This window comes from Thamnophis sirtalis, unplaced genomic scaffold (assembly GCF_051295495.1).
Source record: "Thamnophis sirtalis isolate CommonGarterSnake01/CBP01778 unplaced genomic scaffold, rThaSir2_p1.2 scaffold_14, whole genome shotgun sequence".
Taxonomy (NCBI): Eukaryota; Metazoa; Chordata; class Lepidosauria; order Squamata; family Natricidae; genus Thamnophis; species Thamnophis sirtalis.
The window spans coordinates 48,395,859-48,418,824 of record NW_028261394.1 but is presented as its reverse complement, the minus strand read 5'-3'; the positions used below and the strand labels follow the sequence as shown (position 1 = coordinate 48,418,824).

At 52.3% G+C, this 22,966-nt stretch overlaps 1 protein-coding gene across 1 annotated transcript in view; it reads left to right on the top strand.

Moving 5' to 3' along the window:
• Positions 1-224: 224 nt before the first annotated feature.
• Positions 225-22,966, top strand: part of PIEZO1 (piezo type mechanosensitive ion channel component 1 (Er blood group)) — an 82,692-nt gene continuing 59,950 nt past the window's right edge. The window contains exon 1 of the mRNA XM_087728844.1: positions 225-554. Coding sequence (XP_087584970.1) covers positions 491-554 — 64 coding nt within the window. The 5' untranslated portion in view covers positions 225-490. The remainder of the gene's footprint in view (positions 555-22,966) is intronic.

Here is a 22,966-nt window from a genome sequence, read left to right as displayed (position 1 = left end):
TTTGGACGGTCTCCCCGCCGGGATCCGACGTGTCGGGCCGGAGAGGGCGTCGCAGCGGTCACTAGGTGGTGCTGCCGCCCGGGGAATCGCGGGGACGGAGGGGACGGGAGAGCGGGGGGAAGGGGCGGCCCCGGGCGGGTGGGCGGCGGCGGCGGCGGGCGGGTCGGAACTGGCACGTGCGCGGCCAGAGCGGCCACAGCCTTTGAGGCTGCGCTGCGCGGAAGGCAGGCGGGCAGGCAGAGGCTCGGTCCGGCTGCGCTGGCTGCGGGGCAGAGCCGAGACCGCCCTCCGCTCCTCCCCCGGGGACGGGCTGAGCTGCCGCGGGCCGAGGGCGAGAGAAGGCGGCTGGGCTCGGGTGGGGCGCGAAGCCGAACGGAGGAGCCGCCGCCGCCGCACTGCGCCCAGCCAGGCGCCGCTTCGGGACTCGGAGCCCCGACTTGGGACGATGCCGACGGCCGGCCGCCGACCCTGTTACTGAAGCCGCGCCGCGATGGAGCTGCGGGTCCTGTGCGGCGTCCTTTACTGGCTGCTGCTGCCGCTCTCGCTGCTGGCTGGTAAGCGGGACCGGGCGGGGGGCATTGGCGCTTTGGCAGCCGGTCGCGGTCGCACTCCGGCGGCGAGGCTGCTTCCTGGCTGAAGGAGCCGGAGGGCTGGAAGGCTGCTGCGGACGGTCTGTGGCGGGGAGGGCTGGGCTAAATGACCTTTAAGACCCCTTCCCGAGCCGGTAGAAGCTCATTAGCCCGTCATGTAAGCGTTCGAGGCTGGGCTGGTGGTCTGTGAACCCACCCACCTCCCCCCACCACGAGAGAAAGGGCTGCCAACTTCCCGGTGGAGCGGGCGACCGAAGGGAGGTCTGGCCGGGCTGGGCTCAAAACCGCCATGGCAGCAGCTGATCCCCAGTTCTCCTTGGCCCTCCTGGTAAGGGGGGGGCGGCAGCTCCGCTTCTCCTGGGAAGGATTTGTATTGCACGCAGGCCCCGTGCGCTGGCTGCGCCCGCAGAGGCGGCTGCGGAGAAGTTGTCATCCCGAGTTGCTTCCAGCTTCGGCTGCTGGAGCCCTTCCAACCTGTTAAACAAACCCCAGGGGGAAGGTCGGAGGCGCCCAAGGTCGGCATCACCTGGTGCGAAGGGGGTTAGTGGTGATTAAAAGCAGCCTGGCTCCTGCTTGCTGCGGCTGTACTGAAGCCTCAACCAGCCAGCTGGAAATGCCCAAAAAAGTCAGAACGCAAAGGTTTTGGCCAGTCAGCCCAGCAGCTCCCTGGAGGAGAGTAATTGGCTGGGCAGGGCGTGTGGGGGTGAAGGTAGCAATTGCATATGCAAGATGTGGTGAGACATCTTGAAGGCTGCATAGTTGGTACACCGGAGTGACTTTCTTATTGAAGGAACTGAATTAGTGGGACTCGGGGAAAATGGATTTGGCAGGTCCCTGGCAGTTGAGGAGGAGAGCAGATTCCAAAAGGCAAAGGGGACTTTCTGGAATGAAGCAGAATTGCTGGAATCATTAACCTCCCTTCAAATGCCTGCTGCCTTATGTGAAAGGGGGAGAAGGGTCAGCATGCAGGTTCTGAATTCTGCTGACCAGAGGCTGGATGGAAGGGACATGTGTGAAAGTGTGGCTCTTGTGAACTGACAGGGAAGAAAAGAGGCTGCAGAGGGGAGGGTGGTAGAAATGCCTGAGATTTTGCAAGGAGTCACAGCTTTCCCCTCAAAGCCCAGTGGGAGAAGAACGGGGAAATTCCTGGGAATTCAGACGCCCCCCCCCCCCAATACAGCCCCATCCTCTGGGCTTGAAGGAAGCAGACCGAGGGTCCTCCCTGCTTTGGCTCCTCACTGTAGAGATGAGATGCGGGAAAGACTTGAATGAGGCTGGGTCAGAAGATGCACGTGGCCTTTGGTGGACATCGAAGTGTGAGGTAGCCTTGCCTTCCCAGGGCCGAAGGGGAAGAGAAGCAGAGGTAGCTCATCGGCCAAGAACCTGGTGGCCTATTTTAATTTTTATATATTCCCTTGTTTGTCTGTAAGCCGCCCAGAGTCCCTAGGGATTGGGTGGCATACAAATGTCAATAAACTTACAAACTTCCTCCGTACTTACCGTTCAGAGTTGGCTTTCTCTGTCTCTGGCACTATCAGCAATTCCAGGGCATTTCTAGAAGTCTGAATTATTGTTGTTCTAGGCTCCCCTTTCAGCCAGAAGGGGATTCCCCAGGGATGCGGAGGCCTTCTTCAGCGGCCGTGAACTCTCTCCTCTTTAGCCATAACCAGGGCAACCTGTGTGACCAGTTTTTTCACAGGCCCTTCTGGTCTCCCTCGCTGTGGCTGCGCTGGAGTTAGTGGGGTGAACGGCCCTGGGGAGACGGGGGGGCCCAGCTTGCATCATGAGTTTAGGTTGTTCGTGTGATGATTCCTCTTCCGTATGTCTGTCTTAAAACAGGCACACGCAGGTCCGCATAACTCTGGCATGTGAACTTGCGTATCCCAAAGCTTCTTTTGCTGACATCTGTTGTGAAAGAAGGTGATGCAAGTTTCTTTGTCTGCCTCTTACTCCATTTGAGGATTATTCCGATTGGGGAAAAGATCTGTCCCATTAGAAGGCTCAGCTACAGCCCCCTCCCTCTTGTGTCTTAATTTCCCTGGCTTCTCCTCCCAGGTCGAAGGGAGTGTCAATGAACGTGTCCCTCCAAAGAGATTCAGCCTTTTCTGTTCTTTTTCTCCCCATTCCCACCACACACACACACAAACACAAACACACACCAGGGTTTGAAAATGTAGCCAATCTGTTTTACACAAATATTTAACCAGCGCATACACATCCCTGCCCATCCTTGGGCTGGTGTGAAAGTGCAGCAGCCAGTTTAAACAGCAGCAGCAGGAAGAGGGAGGGGGAGTCTGTGTCCATCCAGGTTGTTCAAGGGAGAGAAGCAGAGAAACATCTTTGGGGACAGCTTGAGTCTCGTCAGCCTGTGGGGATGGGTTTCCCTCGGAACTGGTGGCCTTTCAGTTTACTCTGGCTGCGCATGGCGTTTTTTTTTTTTTTTAATGCTGCCTGTTGGAAAATGGTTGCATGCTTACACACTGGAAAAAGGAGGCGGCTGGCCAACACTTCCTTCTCCCCCCCCCTCACCCCACCGCCAAGTTCTTTGCAAATTGTGATGCTTTGCTTCTCACCCAGAAACCTGTTTTCAGCAATCAGCACTTTTTAAAGTGCTCCTCAACCTGAAACCTGAAGCTTGGCTTCCATGAATTGTGTCCTTTGTAGAGATTTTGGAAGAGGAGGTTATCTTGCACCTGACCCAAGAAAATAGTGGTTTGCACACGTGAATTTTACATCTTTTTTTAATTATTATTTGTAAATTTATATGCCGCCCTTTTCCCCGAAGGGGACATCTGTCTTTTTGCAAGTGTGCAACTGTGTTTTTAAGGCAGGAATGATACCTTTTGAGCAAAATTAACACCCCCGGTAAAGCCAGCTACTACTACGCCAGAGGTTCAAATAGCCCGGGTTTGACTGCTCCGACTGGGAATGATGGACTCTGTAGTAGAAGCTTGAAAAAAAAAACTACCAGGAAGGGCTCCCGGTTCGAGAGGCCTTGTGGCGACAGATGGTATTGCGTGCAAGCAGAGCAGTCTATATTCAAAATGCACCCCTTTTCTTACAGCCGAATGAGATGAAAGCATATTCTGCGGGTAATCAGATTCACAACAAGGCTCATCCTTCTAATACAGTGTTTCTCAACCTTGGCCACTTGAAGGTGTCCGGACTTCAACTCCCAGAATTCCCCAGCCAGCGAATGCTGGCTGGGGAATTCTGGGAGTTGAAGTCCGGACACCTTCAAGTGGCCAAGGTTGAGAAACACTGGTCTAACCATTGATAAAATGCCTCCCATTCTCCTCTTCTCCTTGTGGAGAGAAATAAAAGGAGACCGTTGGGATTTCATCCACCTTAGGAGAGCTTCTCCTTGTCTCGCTTTTCTGGCCAGGAACTCCCTTGTGTCTCCCAGAGGGATCCGGCAGGCATCCGCTCTGTAAAACAGAGGCAGCTCCAAGGGACTCATTTTTTATTTTATTTTTTTGCTACAGCGTTCAAGCTTTGCGGGTTGATCCCCTGCAACGTGTATTGTTCGTTTGTGTGTTTTTGTGTGTGTGTGTGTTGCGTTGGTAATAATGGAGAAACGTGTGACGGTGAGAGCACTCGTGAAAAGTTTTTTCCCTTTCTTGCCGCTCCATCTGGCACCCTTCGTCCCTTTTCCAGGGAGTTTGGCTCCTTTGCTCAGCCCACTGCTGGAATTGAATTTGAATTTGAATTTGTTTATTTATAGGCCGCCCTTTTCCCTGAGGGGACTCAGGGCGGCTTACAGTCACAAAGGGAAAGGAAGTGTGGGACAATAACAAAAAAGAAATGTGCACAAAGTAAAAATTAGATAATAAAACTCAACATTCACTCAGCATTCGGGGGGGGCAAAATCAAATTATCCCCAGGCCTGACGGGCTAGCCAGTTCTTGAGGGCTGTGCGGAAGGCCTGGACGGTGGTGAGGGTACGAATCTCCACGGGGAGATTGTTCCATAGTGTCGGAGCCGCAACAGAGAAGGCTCTCCTCCGAGTAGTCGCCAGTCGGCACTGACTGGCGGATGGGATACGGAGGAGGCCAACTCTATGCGATCTGATGGGGCGCAGGGAGGTAATCGGCAGAAGGCGGTCTCTCAAATAGCCAGATCCACTACCATGGAGCGCTTTATAGGTGGTGAGTAAGACCTTGAAGTGCACCCGGAGACCAACAGGTAGCCAGTGCAGCTCACGGAGGATCGGTGTTATATGGGCGAACCGTGGTGCGCCCACGATCACTCGCGCGGCCGCGTTCTGGACTAGCTGTAGTCTTCGGATGCTCTTCAAGGGCAGCCCCATGTAGAGCACATTACAGTATTCCAGCCTAGAGATCACAAGGGCTCGAGTGACTGTTGTGAGGGCCTCCCGATTCAGGTAGGGCCGCAACTGGTGCACCAGGCGAACCTGGGCAAATGCCCCCCTGGTCACAGCTGAAAGATGGTGGTCAAAAGTTAGCTGTGAATCCAGGAGGACTCCCAAGTTGCGGGCCCTTTCTGAGGGGTTTAAATTTTGTCCCCCCAGCCTGAGTGATGGTATGGTGGTCAAATTTTTGGGAGGGAAACACAACAGCCACTCGGTCTTGTCTGGGTTGAGTATCAGCTTGTTTGCTCTCATCCAGTCTTTAACGGCATCCAGTCCCCGGCTCATCACGTCCACCGCTTCATTGAGTTGGCACGGGGCGGACAGATACAACTGAGTATCGTCCGCATATTGATGATATTTTATCCCGTGCCTTCGGATGATCTCGCCCAGCGGTTTCATGTAAATGTTAAATAGTAGGGGGGATAGGACCGACCCCTGCGGCACCCCATAAGTTAGGGGCCTCAGGGACGATCTCTGCCCCCCCACTAACACCGACTGCGACCTGTCCGAGAGATAGGAGGAGAACCACTGCAAAACAGTGCCGCCCACCCCTATCTCCCGCAGTCGTCGCAGAAGGATACCATGGTCGATGGTATCGAAAGCCGCTGAGAGGTCCAGGAGAACCAGGATGGAAGCATGGCCTCCATCCCTAGCCCTCCAGAGATCATCAGTCAATGCGACCAAAGCGGTTTCTGTGCTGTAACCGGGTCTGAAGCCAGACTGGAAGGGGTCAAGATAGTTAGCTTCCTCCAAGGTACGCTGAAGCTGGAGAGCCACCACCTTCTCAACAACCTTCCCTACAAAGGGGAGGTTGGAGACTGGACGATAGTTGTTTAAAACAGCTGGATCCAAAGACGGCTTCTTCAGGAGGGGTCTTACCACCGCTGTCTTAAGCGCGGTGGGAAAGCACCCCTCCCGAAGAGATGCAGTAACAACCGCCTGGATCCAGCCTCGTGTCACCTCACTGCTGTTGGCAACCAGCCAGGAGGGACACGGGTCCAGTATGCAGGTGGAGGCACTCACAGCTCGCATAGCCTTGTCCACATCCCCAGAGGCAACTTCCTGAAACTCAACCCAGAGATGGTTTGCCAAGTTTTCTCCCTGTGTCTCGGCTGGATCTACTGGGGTGGAGTCTAGGTCCGCTCGAAACCGGGCAACTTTGTCCGCCAAGAACTGGACATACTCCTCAGCCTTACCCTGTAGGGAGTCCCCCGTCTCCCTCCTATTTAGGAGGGAGCGGGTTATCCTAAACAGGGCAGCTGGGCGTGACTCGGCGGACGCTACCAAGGAGGCAATATATGTTCTTTTTGTTGTTCTTAAAGTCCGAATATACTCCTTGGTGCATGCTGTCAAAAGTGCCCGTTTCGACTCGGACCTATCAGACCTCCACGAGTGCTCTAGGCGTCTCCTCCGGCGCTTTACCTCCCGGAGCTCCTCAGTAAACCAAGGAGGCCTCCGGGGGCCGCTGACCCGGAGGGGCGACTTGTGCCTGGAACAATTACGCCGAAGGAAAGAAAGAGTCATAGGGAGACCAGGAAAAAGGGCTGCTTCCCGCCACTTTCTTTCTTTCTTCCTTGCTCCGCCGATGGGATTGTTTTGAAAGTCTCTGCCAGGGCAGTAAAGAGAGGCAGTTGGTTTCCCTCTCACACACTGAACCAGGAAGTTTGCTTCTCTTGGCTGTTTGGGAAGCCTGTGCTAATCACACACGCTGTGTGCAATTTCACAGGCACCGACTCCTCACTGAAGTTGCCACATGTTGTTTAATGTTTAATCAATTTTCGTTGTAAATGTGTTTTTATTTTTCCATTTTCATTTCGTACAGTCACATATATACTGTGCATAACCGGGGCCATATAACATTAAACAATAAACACAGCCATTCCTCTTGTCAACAATACCCCCCAAAATAGAAAGCAGAGCAGAAAGTGGTTTGGGTGGCTTCTCCCATGAGACCCTGGCCTTTAGTGTGTGGGGGGGTCTTGGCTGGGGAGGGGCTTGGGTCCCACAGCAAGGGAAAAGAGGAGCCGGAGTCCTTCACTGGGGAAGGCAACCCCTTACTCTTTGCTGAGCTTTCTCCAACCTGCCCTCTTAAAAGGCTGCCTGTAGGAAATGATCAAAAAAATACCAAGAGATTAGAAATGGGTGGGGTCTTCCATGGCTTGTGCCCCTCTGATCTTTGGGGCCAGGCTGGCTGCTGGGGATTCCGGGAGTTGCCATTTCTTCCCGTGTGGGCCCCCCCAGAAGCCCCCATCTTTGCTTACGAAAGCAGGGTCTTGGCTCCAGAAAGTGCCGAGGTCGAAGCCTGCATGAAATTAAATTTTGGCTCCTTCAACCGGCTGTCAAGGCCGGGGAGATGAAAGAGAGGATTCTTTGTTTCTCTCCTGGCGTCTGCTACTTCGTGTCTTCTCCTGATTCCTTCCTAGACTGGGGCGTCTGGATGGAAGTACACACTGCATGCACACACACACACACACACACACACACACACACACAGCCTACCTTCAGGGACCCTGGTTACACACACACACACACACACACACACACACACACACACACAGAGCCTACCTTCAGGGACCCTGGTTTCACTTCCAAAACGCTCCTTGTGAAGTCTGGTAGACACATGCCGATTCTTGGCTGTGGGGTGGAGCAGTTAGAGCAGTGGATTTTCTGCTGGGGAGGCCTGGTTCAAATACCCCCCCCCAAAAAAAAACATGCTCTGAAGATGAGAACGTGAGCTAGGTTCCCCCCACCCCCACCCCAACCCTGCCCATTCTGACAGGGCTGCCGAATGCTGGCTGGGGAATTCTGGGAGTTGAAGTCCGGACATCTTCAAGTGGCCAAGGTTGAGAAACACTGGTCTAGACGCTGTCCTGACCACCTTACTGCACATGTGGAGGGAGTTTCCCGCCAAGGTTAACTGTCCGGCATTCCATCCTGGTGATGCCCTTTGAAGTTATCTCCCACCTGACAGTTGGGTGCATTATAATTGGACTATGGACTGGGGTGCCAAGGGGAGGGGATTGAATTATACATGATATTCTCTGCTTTCGCGCCTAGTTAACCAGATTCAGCTTCGCTTCGCTACTGTTCGTTTATAATTAGTAAAAAGTACACTTGATTTCAGACAAATGGAGTCGAGTGGTTTCTTTCCTGATTATTAAATGAAGTTGCATCTGACATATTCGCTCGGTGAGGTTGACAAAGAAGAGTGTTTCTGTGGGTGGCGGGGAGAGGAGAGTGCAGCTTCTTTACACCGAGCCACTTCCAACCGGCAAGAATTGCGCCTCCGTCTTTGGATGGAAGACGCAAGAACAGAACAGGTTGTCCTCCCACTTGCAGCCATTCGTTTTTAGGGACCGTTCAAAGTGAAAAAAAGTGACACAACTGTTTTGCAAATTGGCCTTTGCAGCAGCATCCCCAGAATCCCCTGATCACCATCCAGACCCTTGGCAACTGGCAGGTAGTTATAGCAATAGCAGTAGCAATAGCAGTTAGACTTATATTCCGCTTCATAGGGCTTTCAGCCCTCTCTAAGCGGTTTACAGAGTCAGCATATTGCCCCCAACAACAATCCAGGTCCTCATTTTACCCACCTCGGAAGGATGGAAGGCTGAGTCAACCCTGAGCCAGTGAGATTAGAACCGCCGAACTGCAGAACTGCAGTCAGCTGAAGTAGCCTGCAGTGCTGCATTTAACCACTGCGCCACCTCGGCTCTTGACTATGACGGCCCGAGTGTCCTGCGATCCCCTTTTGCGACCGCCTGATCAGCAAAGCCAAGGGGGAAACCAGACTCACTTTACAAGCGTGCTACTAACTTAACCATTGCAGTGGTTCACTTAACAACGGTGGCAAAAAAGGTCGTAAAATGGGATAAACCCTATTTAAAAGCTGCCCTGCTTAGTAACAGAAATTTGGAGCTCAGTTGTGGTCATAAGTCAAAGGCTACCTTAATGCAGGGGTTGCCCCCCCCCAGGCTGTGGCTGGGAAGTGGGCCGTGCGTGTGGAACCAAGCCCTCTCCCCCCATGGCTGCCACTGCTGCTCCGTAGAGCCAGAAAGGTTGGTGCTGTGCCCTAATATGTCTTCTAAAGGAGACCCGATGGAGCTTTGAACAGAGTTGGGCGCGTGATGGGCTCCTCCACGGGGTTTCCTTGAGAAAAGCCTCTCAATGCAGTTGACTCTACTTGATGTATGATATCCCCCATCCCATCCTCCCCTCTCCCGCTCCCCACCACAGCGCCAGCCCCACCTCCTGCCCACAGCTTCCCAGAATGGGTTGCCATCCCCTTCGCGCCACTTTCCTCCTTCGTGGCAGAGAAAGCTGGCGGGTTTCCCTTCCACAGGCTCCGGCCCTGTGGAACGATCTACCCGTAGAGATCCGGACCCTTCCCACTCTCCCGGCCTTCCGAAAAGCCACCAAAAAACCTGGCTGTAGAGCGGAGTAGAGCGAAAGAAGAAAGAGGGGTAGAGAGGGTGTGAGAGAGGATTGGAGGCAGGAGGAGAAGGAAGGGAGGGAATGTAGTGGGAGAGAGGAGTGGTAGAGGGGGAGGGGAAGTAGGAAGTAGAGGGGAATGTTGGAAGGAAGAATGAAAGTTGGAGGGGGGTGAAAGAGGGTGTGTGGTGGGTCAAGGTGGTATATTGGGTTTGTATCTTGGGGGGGTAATGTTTATAAAAGGAAGGCTGTGTTTATTATTCAATGTCAGATGCCCCGGTTATAGCAATAGCAATAGCAGTAGACTTATCTACCGCTTCATAGGGCTTTCAGCCCTCTCTAAGCGGTTTACAGAGAGTCAGCATATTGCCCCCAACAATCTGGGTCCTCATTTTACCCACCTCGGAAGGATGGAAGGCTGAGTCAACCCTGAGCCAGTGAGATTTGAACCGCTGAACTGCTGATCTAGCAGTAGCCTGCAGTGCTGCATTTAACCACTGCGCCACCTTGGCTCTTATGCACAGTATACATGTGATTGTATGGAATGAAATGGAAATAAACATATTTAAAATAAAAAACCTGGCTGTTCCGGCAGGCCTGGGGCTCTTGAACAATGTCCAGCCCCATCTAGACAGAATGGATGGTGTGTTATTTCTAAAAACTGTTATCTTTTTTTAATTCGTGGTTTTTCATTTTTTATCTCGTCTCTGTAAGCCGCCCAGAGTCCTAAGGAATTGGGTGGCATGCAAATTTATTAAATTTCAATTTCAATTTCTCTTCTCGGGCTGCCCTGGGGGAGAGGGGGGGGGCTTGGCTCTTCTGCATCCGGCTGCCAGGAGGGGAAGAGAGAATTCGGGCGGCCGGTCGGAGGCGGGGGAAGTTCCCTCTGTGCCAAGCATGTTCTGCAGCAGCCTGGATGGCTGGAAGGGGGGGAGGGCAGGACCCGGGCGCTCAGAAGGGGAGGGGGCTCTTTGCCTGCCCGGTGACTCAAGCAGAGGTGGTAGCCACCACACCGCTTCCTGACTCAGTTCCCCGGAGAGCAGCGGCTGCTCCTTTCATTAGGGAAGTCTGAATCAGCCCCGCCTGCCTCGCCTGGGGCCCCTGTTGGGCTTGGGTAAAATGCAGGGCTGGTGTCCACACCTGAGCCAGGGGGAGCCCCCTAAAAGGCTACCCCCACTGGGCAGCAGGAGAGCTGGAGGCTTCCTGGCTTTGGCTGTGGGCAGGTGGGGCATTTCAGCCGTGCAGGTTTTGGGGGAATGGATGGCTGCCAACCTTATGGCAGTGTTTCTCAACCTTGGCAACTTGAAGATGTCCGGACTTCAACTCCCAGAATTCCCCAGCCAGCATTCGCTGGCTGGGGGATTCTGGGAGTTGGAGTCCGGACATCTTCAAGTTGCCAAGGTTGAGAAACACTGTCCTAGACACTTCAAATGTTCCTCAATCCTTGCATAGGAAGGAATTTTATGCAGACTTTCATATTCTAGATCAGTGTTTCTCAACCTTGGCAACTTGAAGATGTCCGGACTTCAACTCCCAGAATTCCCCAGCCAGCGAATGCTGGCTGGGGAATTCTGGGAGTTGAAGTCCGGACATCTTCAAGTTGCCAAGGTTGAGAAACACTGGGCTAGAGGCTCCCACGTTACGTAGGAAAGGAACCAGGGCTCCTCTGCTCCCCCTGGGCTTCCCCATTCAGCTGCTAGAACAGATACAGGTAGTCCTCAACTTACGACCTCAGTGGAACCCCCAAATGCACATTTTGCTAAGTGAAAAATTTGTTGAGTTTTGCCTCATTTCACAACCTTTCTAGCCCTTAGGTTGTTAAAAGGGAATCACTTCAGCTGTTAAGTTAGTCACATGGTCGTTAAATGAATCCGGCTTCCCCGCTGGCTTTGCTTGTCAAGACGGTCGCAAAAGGGGATCTCGTGACCCCCTCGAACACTGCAACCGTCACAAATATGAGCCAGTTGTCAAGTGTCTGAATTTTGACTGCAAGTTGTAAGTGTGTTGAAACGTCTTTGACTATTAGTGATTAATATTTACTAATAATAAAATCAGTGATAGTTGTTAAGTCTGGAGAACAGTCATTGTTCGATGCTGTTGTAACTTGGGTCACTAAATGAATCGTTGTAAGTTGAGGGCGACCTTCACCCGGGGAGTAATGTTCACCCAGAGTCCTCTCCATAAATTAGACCCACCGTTGAAGGGTTTCTTATTTTAGCTTTTCCTGGTGTTGTGGTAGAATCTGCAACTTGGCTGTCCTTCCTTCCTTGGAATGCCTGCTGGTGTCCTAGAGATGGGTCCCACCCTTCCCCGTAGTTTATTTTAATTATTTCCTTATTTAAAAGATCTACACGGCCTCCCATCTTAGGCAACTCTGGGCGGCTCACAACAACAATGAAACCGGTGGCTATAAAACAATCGTAACAACAATAAAGCTGTAAATTGACAATCCTGTGCCTTAACTGTCCCCATAGGAGGCCCCACAGCAAGCCCTTTTCTAGTATCTGTCCCAGTGTTTCTCAACCTCTGTCCCTTTAAGTTGTTTGGACTTCAATTCCCAGAATTCCCCACCAGGGGAAGCGTATCTAGCTGGGGAATTCTGGGAGTTGAAGTCCAAACAACTTTAAAAGGGCTGAGATTAACAAACACTGATCTGGGTAATCCTATCCAGCACTGGGGTTAAAAGCCAGGCCTTAATGGCTTTCTGGAAAGCTAAACGGGGGGGGGGGGGGCGTGCCAAATCTGGGGGGGGGAGTGTTCCCCAAGATAGGAGCAGACACCAAAAAGGCCCATTTCCAAGGTTCCCCTAGAACAGTGTTTCTCAACCTTGGCAACTTGAAGATGTCTGGACTTCAACTCCCAGAATTCCCCAGCCAGCATTCGCGAATGCTGGCTGGGGAATTCTGGGAGTTGAAGTCCAGACATCTTCAAGTTGCCAAGGTTGAGAAACACTGCCATAGAACAAGGGTCTCCAACCTTACCAACTTTAAGACTTGTGGATTTCAGTTCCCAGAGTTCCCAGAGAATCTTTGGGCAGACCATAATCCAGTGAAAATTAGATGGAAGGGGCAAAAGGAAGTAAGGAGGTGGACCTTAAAAAGGTCAATTTTAAAACATTGGCAAAAAAAACCTAGAGGAGGAATTCAGCAGAATAGAGGAAGAACTACGAAGAGAGACCCAAAGACATGAATTGAAGCAACAAGCGGACTTAATTAAACACAAAATGAATATTATCAAGAAGGAGGAATTAGCGCAACAAATAAAAGGTAGCAAACAGAACTACTTTGAAAATGTGAACAAGCCAGAGGGGGGTGGCTAGCCTGAGGGCTGAAAAAAAACAGAAAGAAAGAAAGGTGGATTAGCAAATTACGAAACGAAGTGGGAAATATAATACGGCAAAATGAAGGGGGGAAACGATACCGTGTGAGTTCTACGAGAATCTTTACAAGGATGACGAAGGCGAGATAGAAAATAAAGCACAGAAACTCTGGGAGTTGGACGTCCACAAGTCTTAAAGTTGACACGCTTGGAGACCCCTGGCCTGGAAGAGGGATTTCAGGGAAGCGGTGCATTCAAGAGATCTGCTCCACCTATTAATCTCTTTTTTTAAAAATTTCTTTTGTCTCAATATATTTTAGACTGTGTTTGTTAAAAATCTATACCGTGTACGGGCTCTGGGAAGTCGGGGGGGGGGGAGGGAGGTGGGGTGTTAGGGGGGAGGGGAGGGGAGGGGGGGACATATACTATGAGTTAGATTTCAACGCAATGCGATTTCACATGTATACTGTTTCTCTTTAATTTCTCTGTAAAAATAGGACAAGCTGAATACATTGACATATAGTGGAAATACACCGAAGGGGAGGAGGAGTGGGATAGAAGGAAGAGGGGTAGAGAGGGCGGGAGAGAGGATGGGAGGGAGGGTGAGAAGGAAGGGAGGGAGTGGATATGGAGAGAGGAGTGGTAGAGGGGGAGGGGAAGTAGGGTAGAGGGGAATGAAGGAGGGAAGATAGTAAGTTGGAGGGGGGTGGAAGAAAGAGGTGTATGGAGAGCGGAGGAGGTATATTGGGTTTCTATTTGAGTTTGACTTTTATTTTATTTATATTTCTGGGGGTATTGCTGACAAGAGGAACTGCTGTGATTATTGTTTAATGTTGTATGGCCCCGGTTATGCACAGTATATATGTGACTGTATGAAAATGAAAAATGGAAAATAAAAAACATTTTAACATTAAAAAAAAAATAGATCTGCTCCACCTGAGCCACCAGGGAAGGAAAGAGAGATTTCTGAGTGTCCGGAGCATCTCGGTTGCTGGCTGCCTTCCTGCGGCCGGCCTCTTCGTGGCCCGGGGATTACTCTGCTCTTGGTCAATTCCAGGCCTCTGTCCTTACCGGACCACGACGAGATGCCTGCATTTCAGAATTGAATTAGTTTCCATAAAAACAGGATGGGCCCTCCTCTCGTTTGTATTTTTTCCCCATTAAGCCGGAAGCCAGACCCAGGCCGGCCTCTCTTGGGGTTCTTTCTCTTCCTTTTGCTTTTTTTCCGCAGAATAACGGCCAGTTTGGTGTGGCTGGACCTCTTCCCCGCCTTCCCTGGGGGAGCCGAGGATTCAGGCCTGCCTTTCCAGAAGCACCAAATCAGCGTTTCTCTAACTGCTGAAAAGAAATTGGCACCTGGGCTCAGATTTCTCTGAAGCTCAACCCTCCAGCTTCAAGAGGGGAGGGGGAATTCTTTCTCACCCTCCCCAAAAAAACCAGGGCATGTGGCACCCAGATTAAGGTGGCTTGGCTTGCAACCCCCATGGCTTGAACTGTGGAAGCTGGCTCCCCTTCCTCACAACCCAGAGTGCTCCTTTCTGCCCCTTGCAAGAAGAGCCTTCTTCAGACAGCCGTGCTTCCCCATCCTCTGGGGTGACAGTTCTGAGCCAGTGATGGGGTGCGTGCATCACCACGGCTGGGCCAACCCAGGACTGCCAAGCCATCCCTCAGGCTTGGAAGAAGGCTCCTTCCCTTATTTGTCAAACAGGAGGGAAGGAGAAGGCGCATCTGCCTGAAACATGTTCGGAGAAAGCACTTTGGTGAGCTCAGCCATGGCAAGAATTAGGTCAGCGAAATTAAAAGCAGGTCAGTGGCTGGAATGAAAGTCAGCTAAGGAAAACCGTCCTGGGTTTCCCTGTGGTTTGGGGGGCCTTTGCCAGCTCCAAATCTCCTTTTTTAACCCTCAAATGTCTTTAGAAATTCCAACAGCTCTTCCAAGATCTCTGAAGCAGGCTTGGGTTCAACATTTTAGACAGTTTCTTCTGAAGGCAAACTTCTTCCTGGGGGGTTTTGATTAATCATCTTCTCCTTGAATTAAAGGACCCAAAAAAAGTTAATATTTAAGGCAGTGCTTCTCAACCTTGGCAACTTTAAGACCTGTGGACTTTAACTCCCAGAGTTCCTCAGCCAGCTTTGCTGGCTGAGGAACTCTGGGAGTTGAAGTCCACAGGTCTTAAAGTTGAAAAGGTTGGAGACCACTGATGATTTAAGCTTTGCTGGCTGAGGAACTCTGGGAGTTGAAGTCCACAGGTCTTAAAGTTGAAAAGGTTGGAGACCACTGATGATTTAAGCTTTGCTGGCTGAGGAACTCTGGGAGTTGAAGTCCACAGGTCTTAAAGTTGACAAGGTTGGAGACCACTGATGATTTAAGCTTTGCTGGCTGAGGAACTCTGGGAGTTGAAGTCCACAGGTCTTAAAGTTGGCAAGGTTGGAGACCACTGATGATTTAAGCTTTGCTGGCTGAGGAACTCTGGGAGTTGAAGTCCACAGGTCTTAAAGTTGGCAAGGTTGGAGACCACTGATGATTTAAGCTTTGCTGGCTGAGGAACTCTGGGAGTTGAAGTCCACAGGTCTTAAAGTTGACAAGGTTGGAGACCACTGATGATTTAAGCTTTGCTGGCTGAGGAACTCTGGGAGTTGAAGTCCACAGGTCTTAAAGTTGCCAAGGTTGGAGACCACTGATGATTTAAGGCAGTGCTTCTCAACCTTGGCAACTCAAAGATGGGCGGGCTTCAGTTCCCAGGATTCCCCAGCCATCGTTGAATTCTGGGAGTTGAAGTTCACCCATCTCCAAGTTTTGGAGGTTGGGAAACAGGAATCGAAGGAATTCTCTGGGAAGGGTGGTCCCAATGGAAGGTTTAGTCCTACGGGGATCTGTTTTTCCTTCTGGCCCTGCCCTGCTGATCGGCTCTGTCCACCTCTGACGTGGGACAAAAGGAAGAGCCCCCTCCCACACATGTCGCAACTGGATAGTTAGGAGAGAGGCCAGAGGCAGCTGAAGAATGCGGAGAAACCGCCTTTTGGAATGAGGGAAGGGCGATTGGGCTTGGCCTTTGCAGATGCCCCCCCCCCCCCCAAGGGAAGATAAGCAAAGGGGGGGGGCAACGTGGCAGTGAGCCAGCTAAGTTTCCAGAAGGCTGGAGGAGAAGCACGGCGCTTCTGGAATTTGGTTTGAGGATGGTCTGCAGAATGGAGGTGGCGCAGTGGTTAGGGTGCAGTACTGCAGGCCACTTCAACTGACTGGTAACTGCAGTTCGGCTGTTCAAATCTCACCGGCTCAAGGTTGACTCAGCCTTCCATCCTTCTGAGTTGGGTAAAATGAGGACCCAGATTGTTGTTGGGGGCAAGAGGCTGACTCTGTAAACCGCTTAGAGAGGGCTGAAAGCCCTATGAAGCGGTATATAAGTCTAACTGCTATTGCTATTGCTATTGCTATTTTTGAAGTGCCCCCCCAAAAAAAACCACAGGAAAGGCTGTTTCCCCCCTCCCCAATCCTCTTTGCACCCTGGGCTGGGTTGGCCTGCAAGCCTTTGGGCTAGGTTTACTCATGAGGCAGTGTCTTAGAGCCCCACCACTTGGGGGGCTGCCCTCTTCCTTTGGGCGGGTCTGTGTGGGGAAGGAGAGAGGAACTTCAGTCCAATTCTCGGGAATTCCAGCTTCTGCCTCTGCCAGGACAGGTAGCGTTTTCCAGATAGGGGCTAATAGGCAAGGACACGCAGTCACTAGAGGCAGGGGAGGTGGGGGTTCACCAGTCTCCTCAGGAAAAGGAAAGAATTTTAAAGAATTTTTTTAAAAATAATTAAAGCCAAGGTAGTTGCTACCAGATTCCAAGTCACAGTGATTTGGAGTCTGTGCTTAGGGTTAACTATAGGAGGAGGCGAGAGAACTCGGGGCTGCTTGGAGAGGGAACCGGGGCTGCGGAGACTCCCCCGCGGCCGGCTTCTCTGGCGCGGAGGGGGGGGGATAGAAGCGGAGCTGAGCCTCTTGCCGCTGCAGGCCTGGCTTGCGGAGTGCAAAAAGGGGAGGGGGCCTCTTGGAACACCCCCCCAACCACTCCTCTTCGCCTTTCTCCTCCGCGGCTCTCGCTCCAGCTTAGGCAGGAACCGGCGCTCTTCTGCTGCGGGCGGGACGTACTCCTGGTGCCCTGCGGCTCCAGCGCCTGCAAGGTAGAAGTGTTTGCCCTGCGGGGGCAGGAAAAGGCCGAAAGAAAGGCCCCCCCCCCACCGCTTCTGTCTGACATAGAGGCGCCGCGTAGCTGGGTCGGACATAGCTGCGGGGCGCGGGGCGCCTCTATTTCGGACATAGCTGCTGCGGGGTGGGGGGGGGGCGGCAAAAGCCGCTTTGTTTTTGCCTCACCAGCCATAAGCTTCACCGCACGTCACTGCTAATAGGTTGTGAATGAAGTTGGAGGCAATGAAAACTCACCCTAAGTGACGGCAACTGGAAAAACAAATATTTTCTTTTGAGCCTCAGCCAAGGTTGCAAAAGTAGCTTGCTTGGTTCTCTCCGGTGAGTCAAAATTGCCTCTGGGCGACCAGGCACAAGCCCTGGTGAGGACTAGAAGGGCAGGATGACGACGACTCCTCCGCTTTTGTCCATTAGAGCCAAGGTGGCGCAGTGGTTAAATGCAGCACTGCAGGCTACTGCTAGATCAGCAGGTCAGCGGTTCAAATCTCACCGGCTCAGGGTTGACTCAGCCTTCCATCCTTCCGAGGTGGGTAAAATGAGGACCCAGATTGTTGGGGGCAATATGCTGACTCTCTGTAAACCGCTTAGAGAGGCCTGAAAGGCCTATGAAGCGGTATATAAGTCTACTGCTATTGCTATTATGACTCCTCATTCCAATAGGTTGGATACGTGGCTATTCGCTCACCCCTGTCTCGTGTGTCCTGCGTTCCTGAGCTGGAGCCCTGGACATCTGGGGAGGGGGGGAGCGGGATTTGCCTGCAGGACCCCTCCCCAGATGGCCGCCACTGTTGCCCTGGGTACAGGTGGTCTTTGTGGAGGCAGGGGAGCCTGGGCTGTGTCTGCAGGGCCGCCTTGACTGTGGAAAGGTGGAGCTGTCCTGGCCAAGAAAAAAATTCACCTGGGTTTTTTTTCCTGCTGCTGCTGTCAGCCCTCCTGCTGCTCTTTCTCCAGGCTGCATCCTGGTTCTACTTCCTCCTCCTCCTCCTCCTCCTCCAAAATGGGGCAGATTTGTTTTCACTCCCAAAATTAAACTGCAATTTTTCGCCTAAAAATAAAGCAGTGGGAAGTGTGGGGCCTTGTGGATGACGTCCTGCCACCAAGCTTGCGCAAGGCTGACCCCGAGTGCGCTGCACTGCACCACTTGGCACTTCTCCCTGCCTGGGAGGGAGGGGGGGTGTTGGGGCCCTGCCGAGTGTGCTGGAGTTCAGAGTGGGAAGTGCTACGCGTTGCCCCCCTTCCCTCCTCTGCACAACTGCAGGCACAGATCCTGTGGGTGGAAGGAAAAGGGGTGGGTGGGTGTTGATGTTGATGTTTATTGATCTTGTATGCCACCCACTCCCGAAGGACTCCGGGCGGCTTACAATAAACAAGGGAAGGGGATAAATAGACAAAACAACACTTTAAAATACACAACATTCACAGTTACAGTGGGGCTGGGTATTTCAAAAGCCCCCCGGCCTGCTGGAGCAGCCAGGACTTGGTGGCTTTGCGGAAGGCCGGGAGGGTAGTGAGGGTCCGGATCTCCACGGGGAGATCGTTCCAGAGGGCTGGAGCTGCAACAGAGAAGGCTCTCCCCCGGGGGGTCGCCAGCCGACATTGGCTGGCAGGTGGAATCCGGAGGAGACCTAATTGGTCTGAGAGAGGTAATCGGCAGGAGGCGGTCTCTCAGGTACCCAGGTCCGATGCCATGAAGGGCTTTATAGGTAGCGACCAGCACCTTGAAGCAGGTGGGTGTCTCAGGCGTTGCTGGGTTCACATTAGACCTGCCACCGCACCCCTTCTCAGACCCCGAACCCCGGAAAGACCCAACGGTGGCTAGGTAAACACAGGAACTTCTGCCCACGGGTGACGCTTCTGAATTTCATTGTGCGGCTTCCTTTAAAAGAAAACACTTTCCTGAGGATAGTGTGACCGTTGGCTCTGGAGCAGAGTCTTAGGTGGTCAGCGGTCAGCCCTGCAATGCAGAGAATAGGAGCCCCCGTTTCCTGGCCTTTGGGAGAAGAGGCTGGCCGAGCCCTCCCCAGGACAGGTGGAGCAAGGGAGTCAGAAAGCGACCGCTGGGCTGGGCTGGGAGCAGCTTCTGAAACCCGCACCAGGGTTTCCCTTAGAACAGTGGGTTTCCCAAAGTGTGGTACGCGTACCCCCAGGGGTACGGGAAGAGTTTGGTGGGGGTACGCGTTGCACCGGGGTTTGGTGGGGATCACGTGGGAATATCCACTGCACCGGGCTTAGCTGCGCCCACAGAACAAGGAAAGAAATAGGCGCGTATCGCAGTGTTTACATGGGAACTGGGGCCATCGTACATCGTGTCGCAACCTCATTATGGCGGGAACTTCATATTTATGCGAAGTGGCTTTTTTCTGCATTTGTAGACATTAAGTCGGAAAAAAGGAACAGGCTATTGGACGTGGAACCGCATCTCAGATTAAAATTAACAACCAGGGAACCAAATTATGACGATCTGTCATCTCAACACAAACAATTTCATCCTTCTCATTGAATCAAATAAATGTCCTTTATAATATAACTTTCGTTTACTTTGCGTATGTACCAAAAAAAGGAAAAAGAAATATATTTTGATTTTTATTAAAGCATGTGTTTTTTACGAGGGGTTACTTAGTGTTACGAAAATTATAGAAGGGGTACACGTATGTCAAAGGTTTGGGAAACACTCGCCTTAGAATAAAGGCGGGCTGTGGGGAACCTGGTTTGGGTCACTCCTCTTTTCTCTTCTCTCTGGCTTTTATCGGCCTGCGCATAATTACCTTCTTGGACGGGGCAGCCTGGCTTGAGAGATGTGATAGATGGTGCCGGCGTTTCTGCAGCCGCCTGCATGGCTGATTGGGCTGTTTGGATGCTCTTCCTGCAGCCGAACCCGCGAGTAAGAAAGGCACTCGGCAGTGAGGCGGCTTGGCCGGGGCTGGTGCAGAGATTAGAGTCCGAGATGGACCCGGACTGCCAGGCAGCTAACACTGGATCAGCAGGGGGCAATTAGAGCTTGCCGGGGTGAAGAAATGCAAGCCAGCTGCCGTTTCTACCTATCGCCCTTCACAGCCTGCTGCCAGTCATTTCCTTGCCGCATTTTCACCCGTGAAGCAGCATTTTTGCTTGCTCTGCAGCCGGGGAAGAATTGATGACTTCTCCCAGATCCCCAAGCGCTGATCAGCCACCTTCCCCAAACAGCCTTCCTGCTTCCCCCGCCCCCCAAATCGGAAAGATCCTGCCGTCACCGTTGCAGAGAGCCTTCAAAAGTACGACTCCGGAGAGCAGGGACTCACCTTCCTGCCCTCAGTCTCCTGGCCTAAAATGCTTACCGGGGTTCCACTGAACCGTGGTTTATTGGGCCTGGACTGTGTGGCCCCAGGGGCCCAGGGTTGGCCCTGCAAGGCAGAGTTAAAATGTTGACTAGTTTGTGGGTGCCGTGTTGGTATGAACAGAGCAGTTGCTGATCCTGAAGGCCAGGACGACTAACTTTTATGGTGAGCCGGGTTTCCCTCTTCGCCTAGACTGCAGCTGTGTAGCTCACCTTTATTTATTTATTTCAGTGTTTCTCAACCTTGGCGACTTTAAGTCCTGTGGACTTCCACTCCCAGAATCCCCCAGCCAGCTAGCTATGCTGGCTGGGGGATTCTGGGAGTGGAAGTCCACAGGACTTAAAGTCGCCAAGGTTGAGAAACACTGATTTATTTGTTTGTTTGTTTGTTTATAAAATTTATATGCCGCCCAATCCCGAAGGACTCCGGGCAGCTTACAAAAAAAGAGAAAAAGAAAGACACATAACGAACACATAACGAAAGGAAACGGTTTAAAATAGCCACACCCTCATACATTCATTCTAATCGGGGCTGGACCTCAACAGCGAGGTCAACAGCCCCAGGCCTGCCGGAACAGCCAGGTTTTTACAGCTTTCCTGAAGGCCATGAGAGTGGGTATGGTCCGGATCTCTGGGGGTAGCTGGTTCCAAAGATTCGGAGCAGCCACCGAGAAGGCTCTCCTCCGGGGGCCCGCCAGCTGACACTGTCTGGCTGACGGCATCTGAAGGAGGCCCAATCTGTGGGATCTTACCGGCCGCTGGGAGGTATGTGGCAGTAGGCGGTCTCGAAGGTACTCTGGCCCTAAGTCATGTAGGGCTTTAAAGGTGATAACCAACACCTTGAATTGCGTCCGGAGACCAACTGGTAGCCAGTGCAGCTCGCGGAGGACAGGTGTAACGTGGGTGTACCTCGGTGCACCCAATATCGCTCGCGCGGCCGCATTCTGGACTAACTGCAGTCTCCGAACGCTTTTCAAGGGTAGCCCCATATAGAGCGCGTTGCAATAATCCAGGCTTGAGGTGACAAGGGCGTGAGTGACCGTTTGAAGTGCCTCCCGATCCAAATAGGGCCGCAACTGGTGCACCAGACGAACCTGGGCAAAGGCCCCCCCTGGTCCCAGCCGATAGATGATGTTCCAGGTGTAAAGTGTGCATGCAAGTAAACCAGCGTTTCTCCAACTTGGCAACTTTAACGTGTGTGGACTTCAACTCCCAGAATTCCTCAGCCAGCAAACATTGAGTTAAACCAGGGTTAGGATACCGGGCTTTGCTTTAGAGGTGGAAAGAACCTGGGCCTTGTGACCACCGATAAGTTAAGACTATAACATCAAGAGAGTTTTCCTAATCGAGGATAAAAAGAATGGGAGCGCATATTTGCGAAACGGGATCTTATCAAGGGTGGCTTGGGGGTATTTTCATTCCCCAAACATTCAGGAGGGCCTTGCTTTAAACCAGAATGATCAAGAAGGAAGGTATTTCCAGCTGTTTGTTCCTCTCCCCACCTTATCTCTTAATTTGGCTGGGGGTTTCAGGGAGGCCAGGAGACTGGCAGGATTGGGCTGGAAGCCGATGGTGTAAGACTCCCTGTTGGAAGTTTGCAAAAGTTCTTCCTCCCCTCCGAGACCCAAACTTCTGAAAGGCAGCTCAGGGCCTCCGACCTCCATTCTCGTCTTGGCTTTTAAGCATCAAACTGGCCTTTTGATTGCGCAAATCTGGAAATTCTGCTTGGTTTTCCCCCTTGAGAAAACCACCCGCTCTTCTTGACAAGGGGGCAGAGCCAAGGACTTCCCTGCTTTGGTGCCTGGGTCCTGTGCAGTCTTCACTGGTGGTGGGGGGATTCTGCAGTGGTCTCCACCACCAAAGCAGGAAAGTCAGCCCAGCCGACTATGGCAGGGGGTCCCTTGGAACCGAGAATTGGGGGAAGAGGCCTCTGTTAGACTGGGTCTGGGGGAGTGGAGCTGAGCATCGTAGGTCCTCTGCAAAGCGTCTTGACCAGCGGGAGACGATGCCAGCGGCAGAGCGGGCTGTGCCGCCTCCCCCTCCCCCCTTTACTGGCAGGTTGGTTTCATCTGCCCTGCTTTGAAAAGCGATCCCGCCTTTGGCGTCTCTCCGCTTTCACCTCTGCTGTTGGATTTCTAAATTAAGGTTACAGTGGAAGGCCAGAAATTCACAGCCGGTGCAACATGAAGCTCCACACATTCGTATCCCCGGGCTTGAGTTCCAAGCCACAACTGAGCCGCGTTGCCGTTTCTGTGCCCCTTGCATTGATTCTCTTGCCACAGAGATTAAGAAGAGGACGTCATTCCCCCCCCACCCCAATAGATTATTATGGGGAGGAAAAATGGAAGAGGAGAGCCAAGCCATTCAGGGACCTTCTCCGGGTTAGAAAAGAATCTGGTAGGAGCCAAGGTGGCGCAGTGGTTAAATGCAGCACTGCAGGCTGACTGCTAGATCAGAAGTTCAGCGGTTCAAATCTCACCGGCTCAGGGTTGATTCAGCCTTCCATCCTTCCGAGGTGGGTAAAATGAGGACCCGGATTGTTGTTGGGGGCAAATATGCTGACTCTGTAAACCGCTTAGAGAGGGCTGAAAGGCCTATGAAGCGGTATATAAGTCTACTGTTATTATAATTCGAACAGTCGCTAAGTGAGTTGCTGGGCCTCGCTGCTTGCCTTGAGGAGTTTCCCTATTTAAGCCAGGATTCCAGTTTGCTTCTCCTGCCTCTAAAGACCGCCCGGTCCTGCCAGTCTATTTC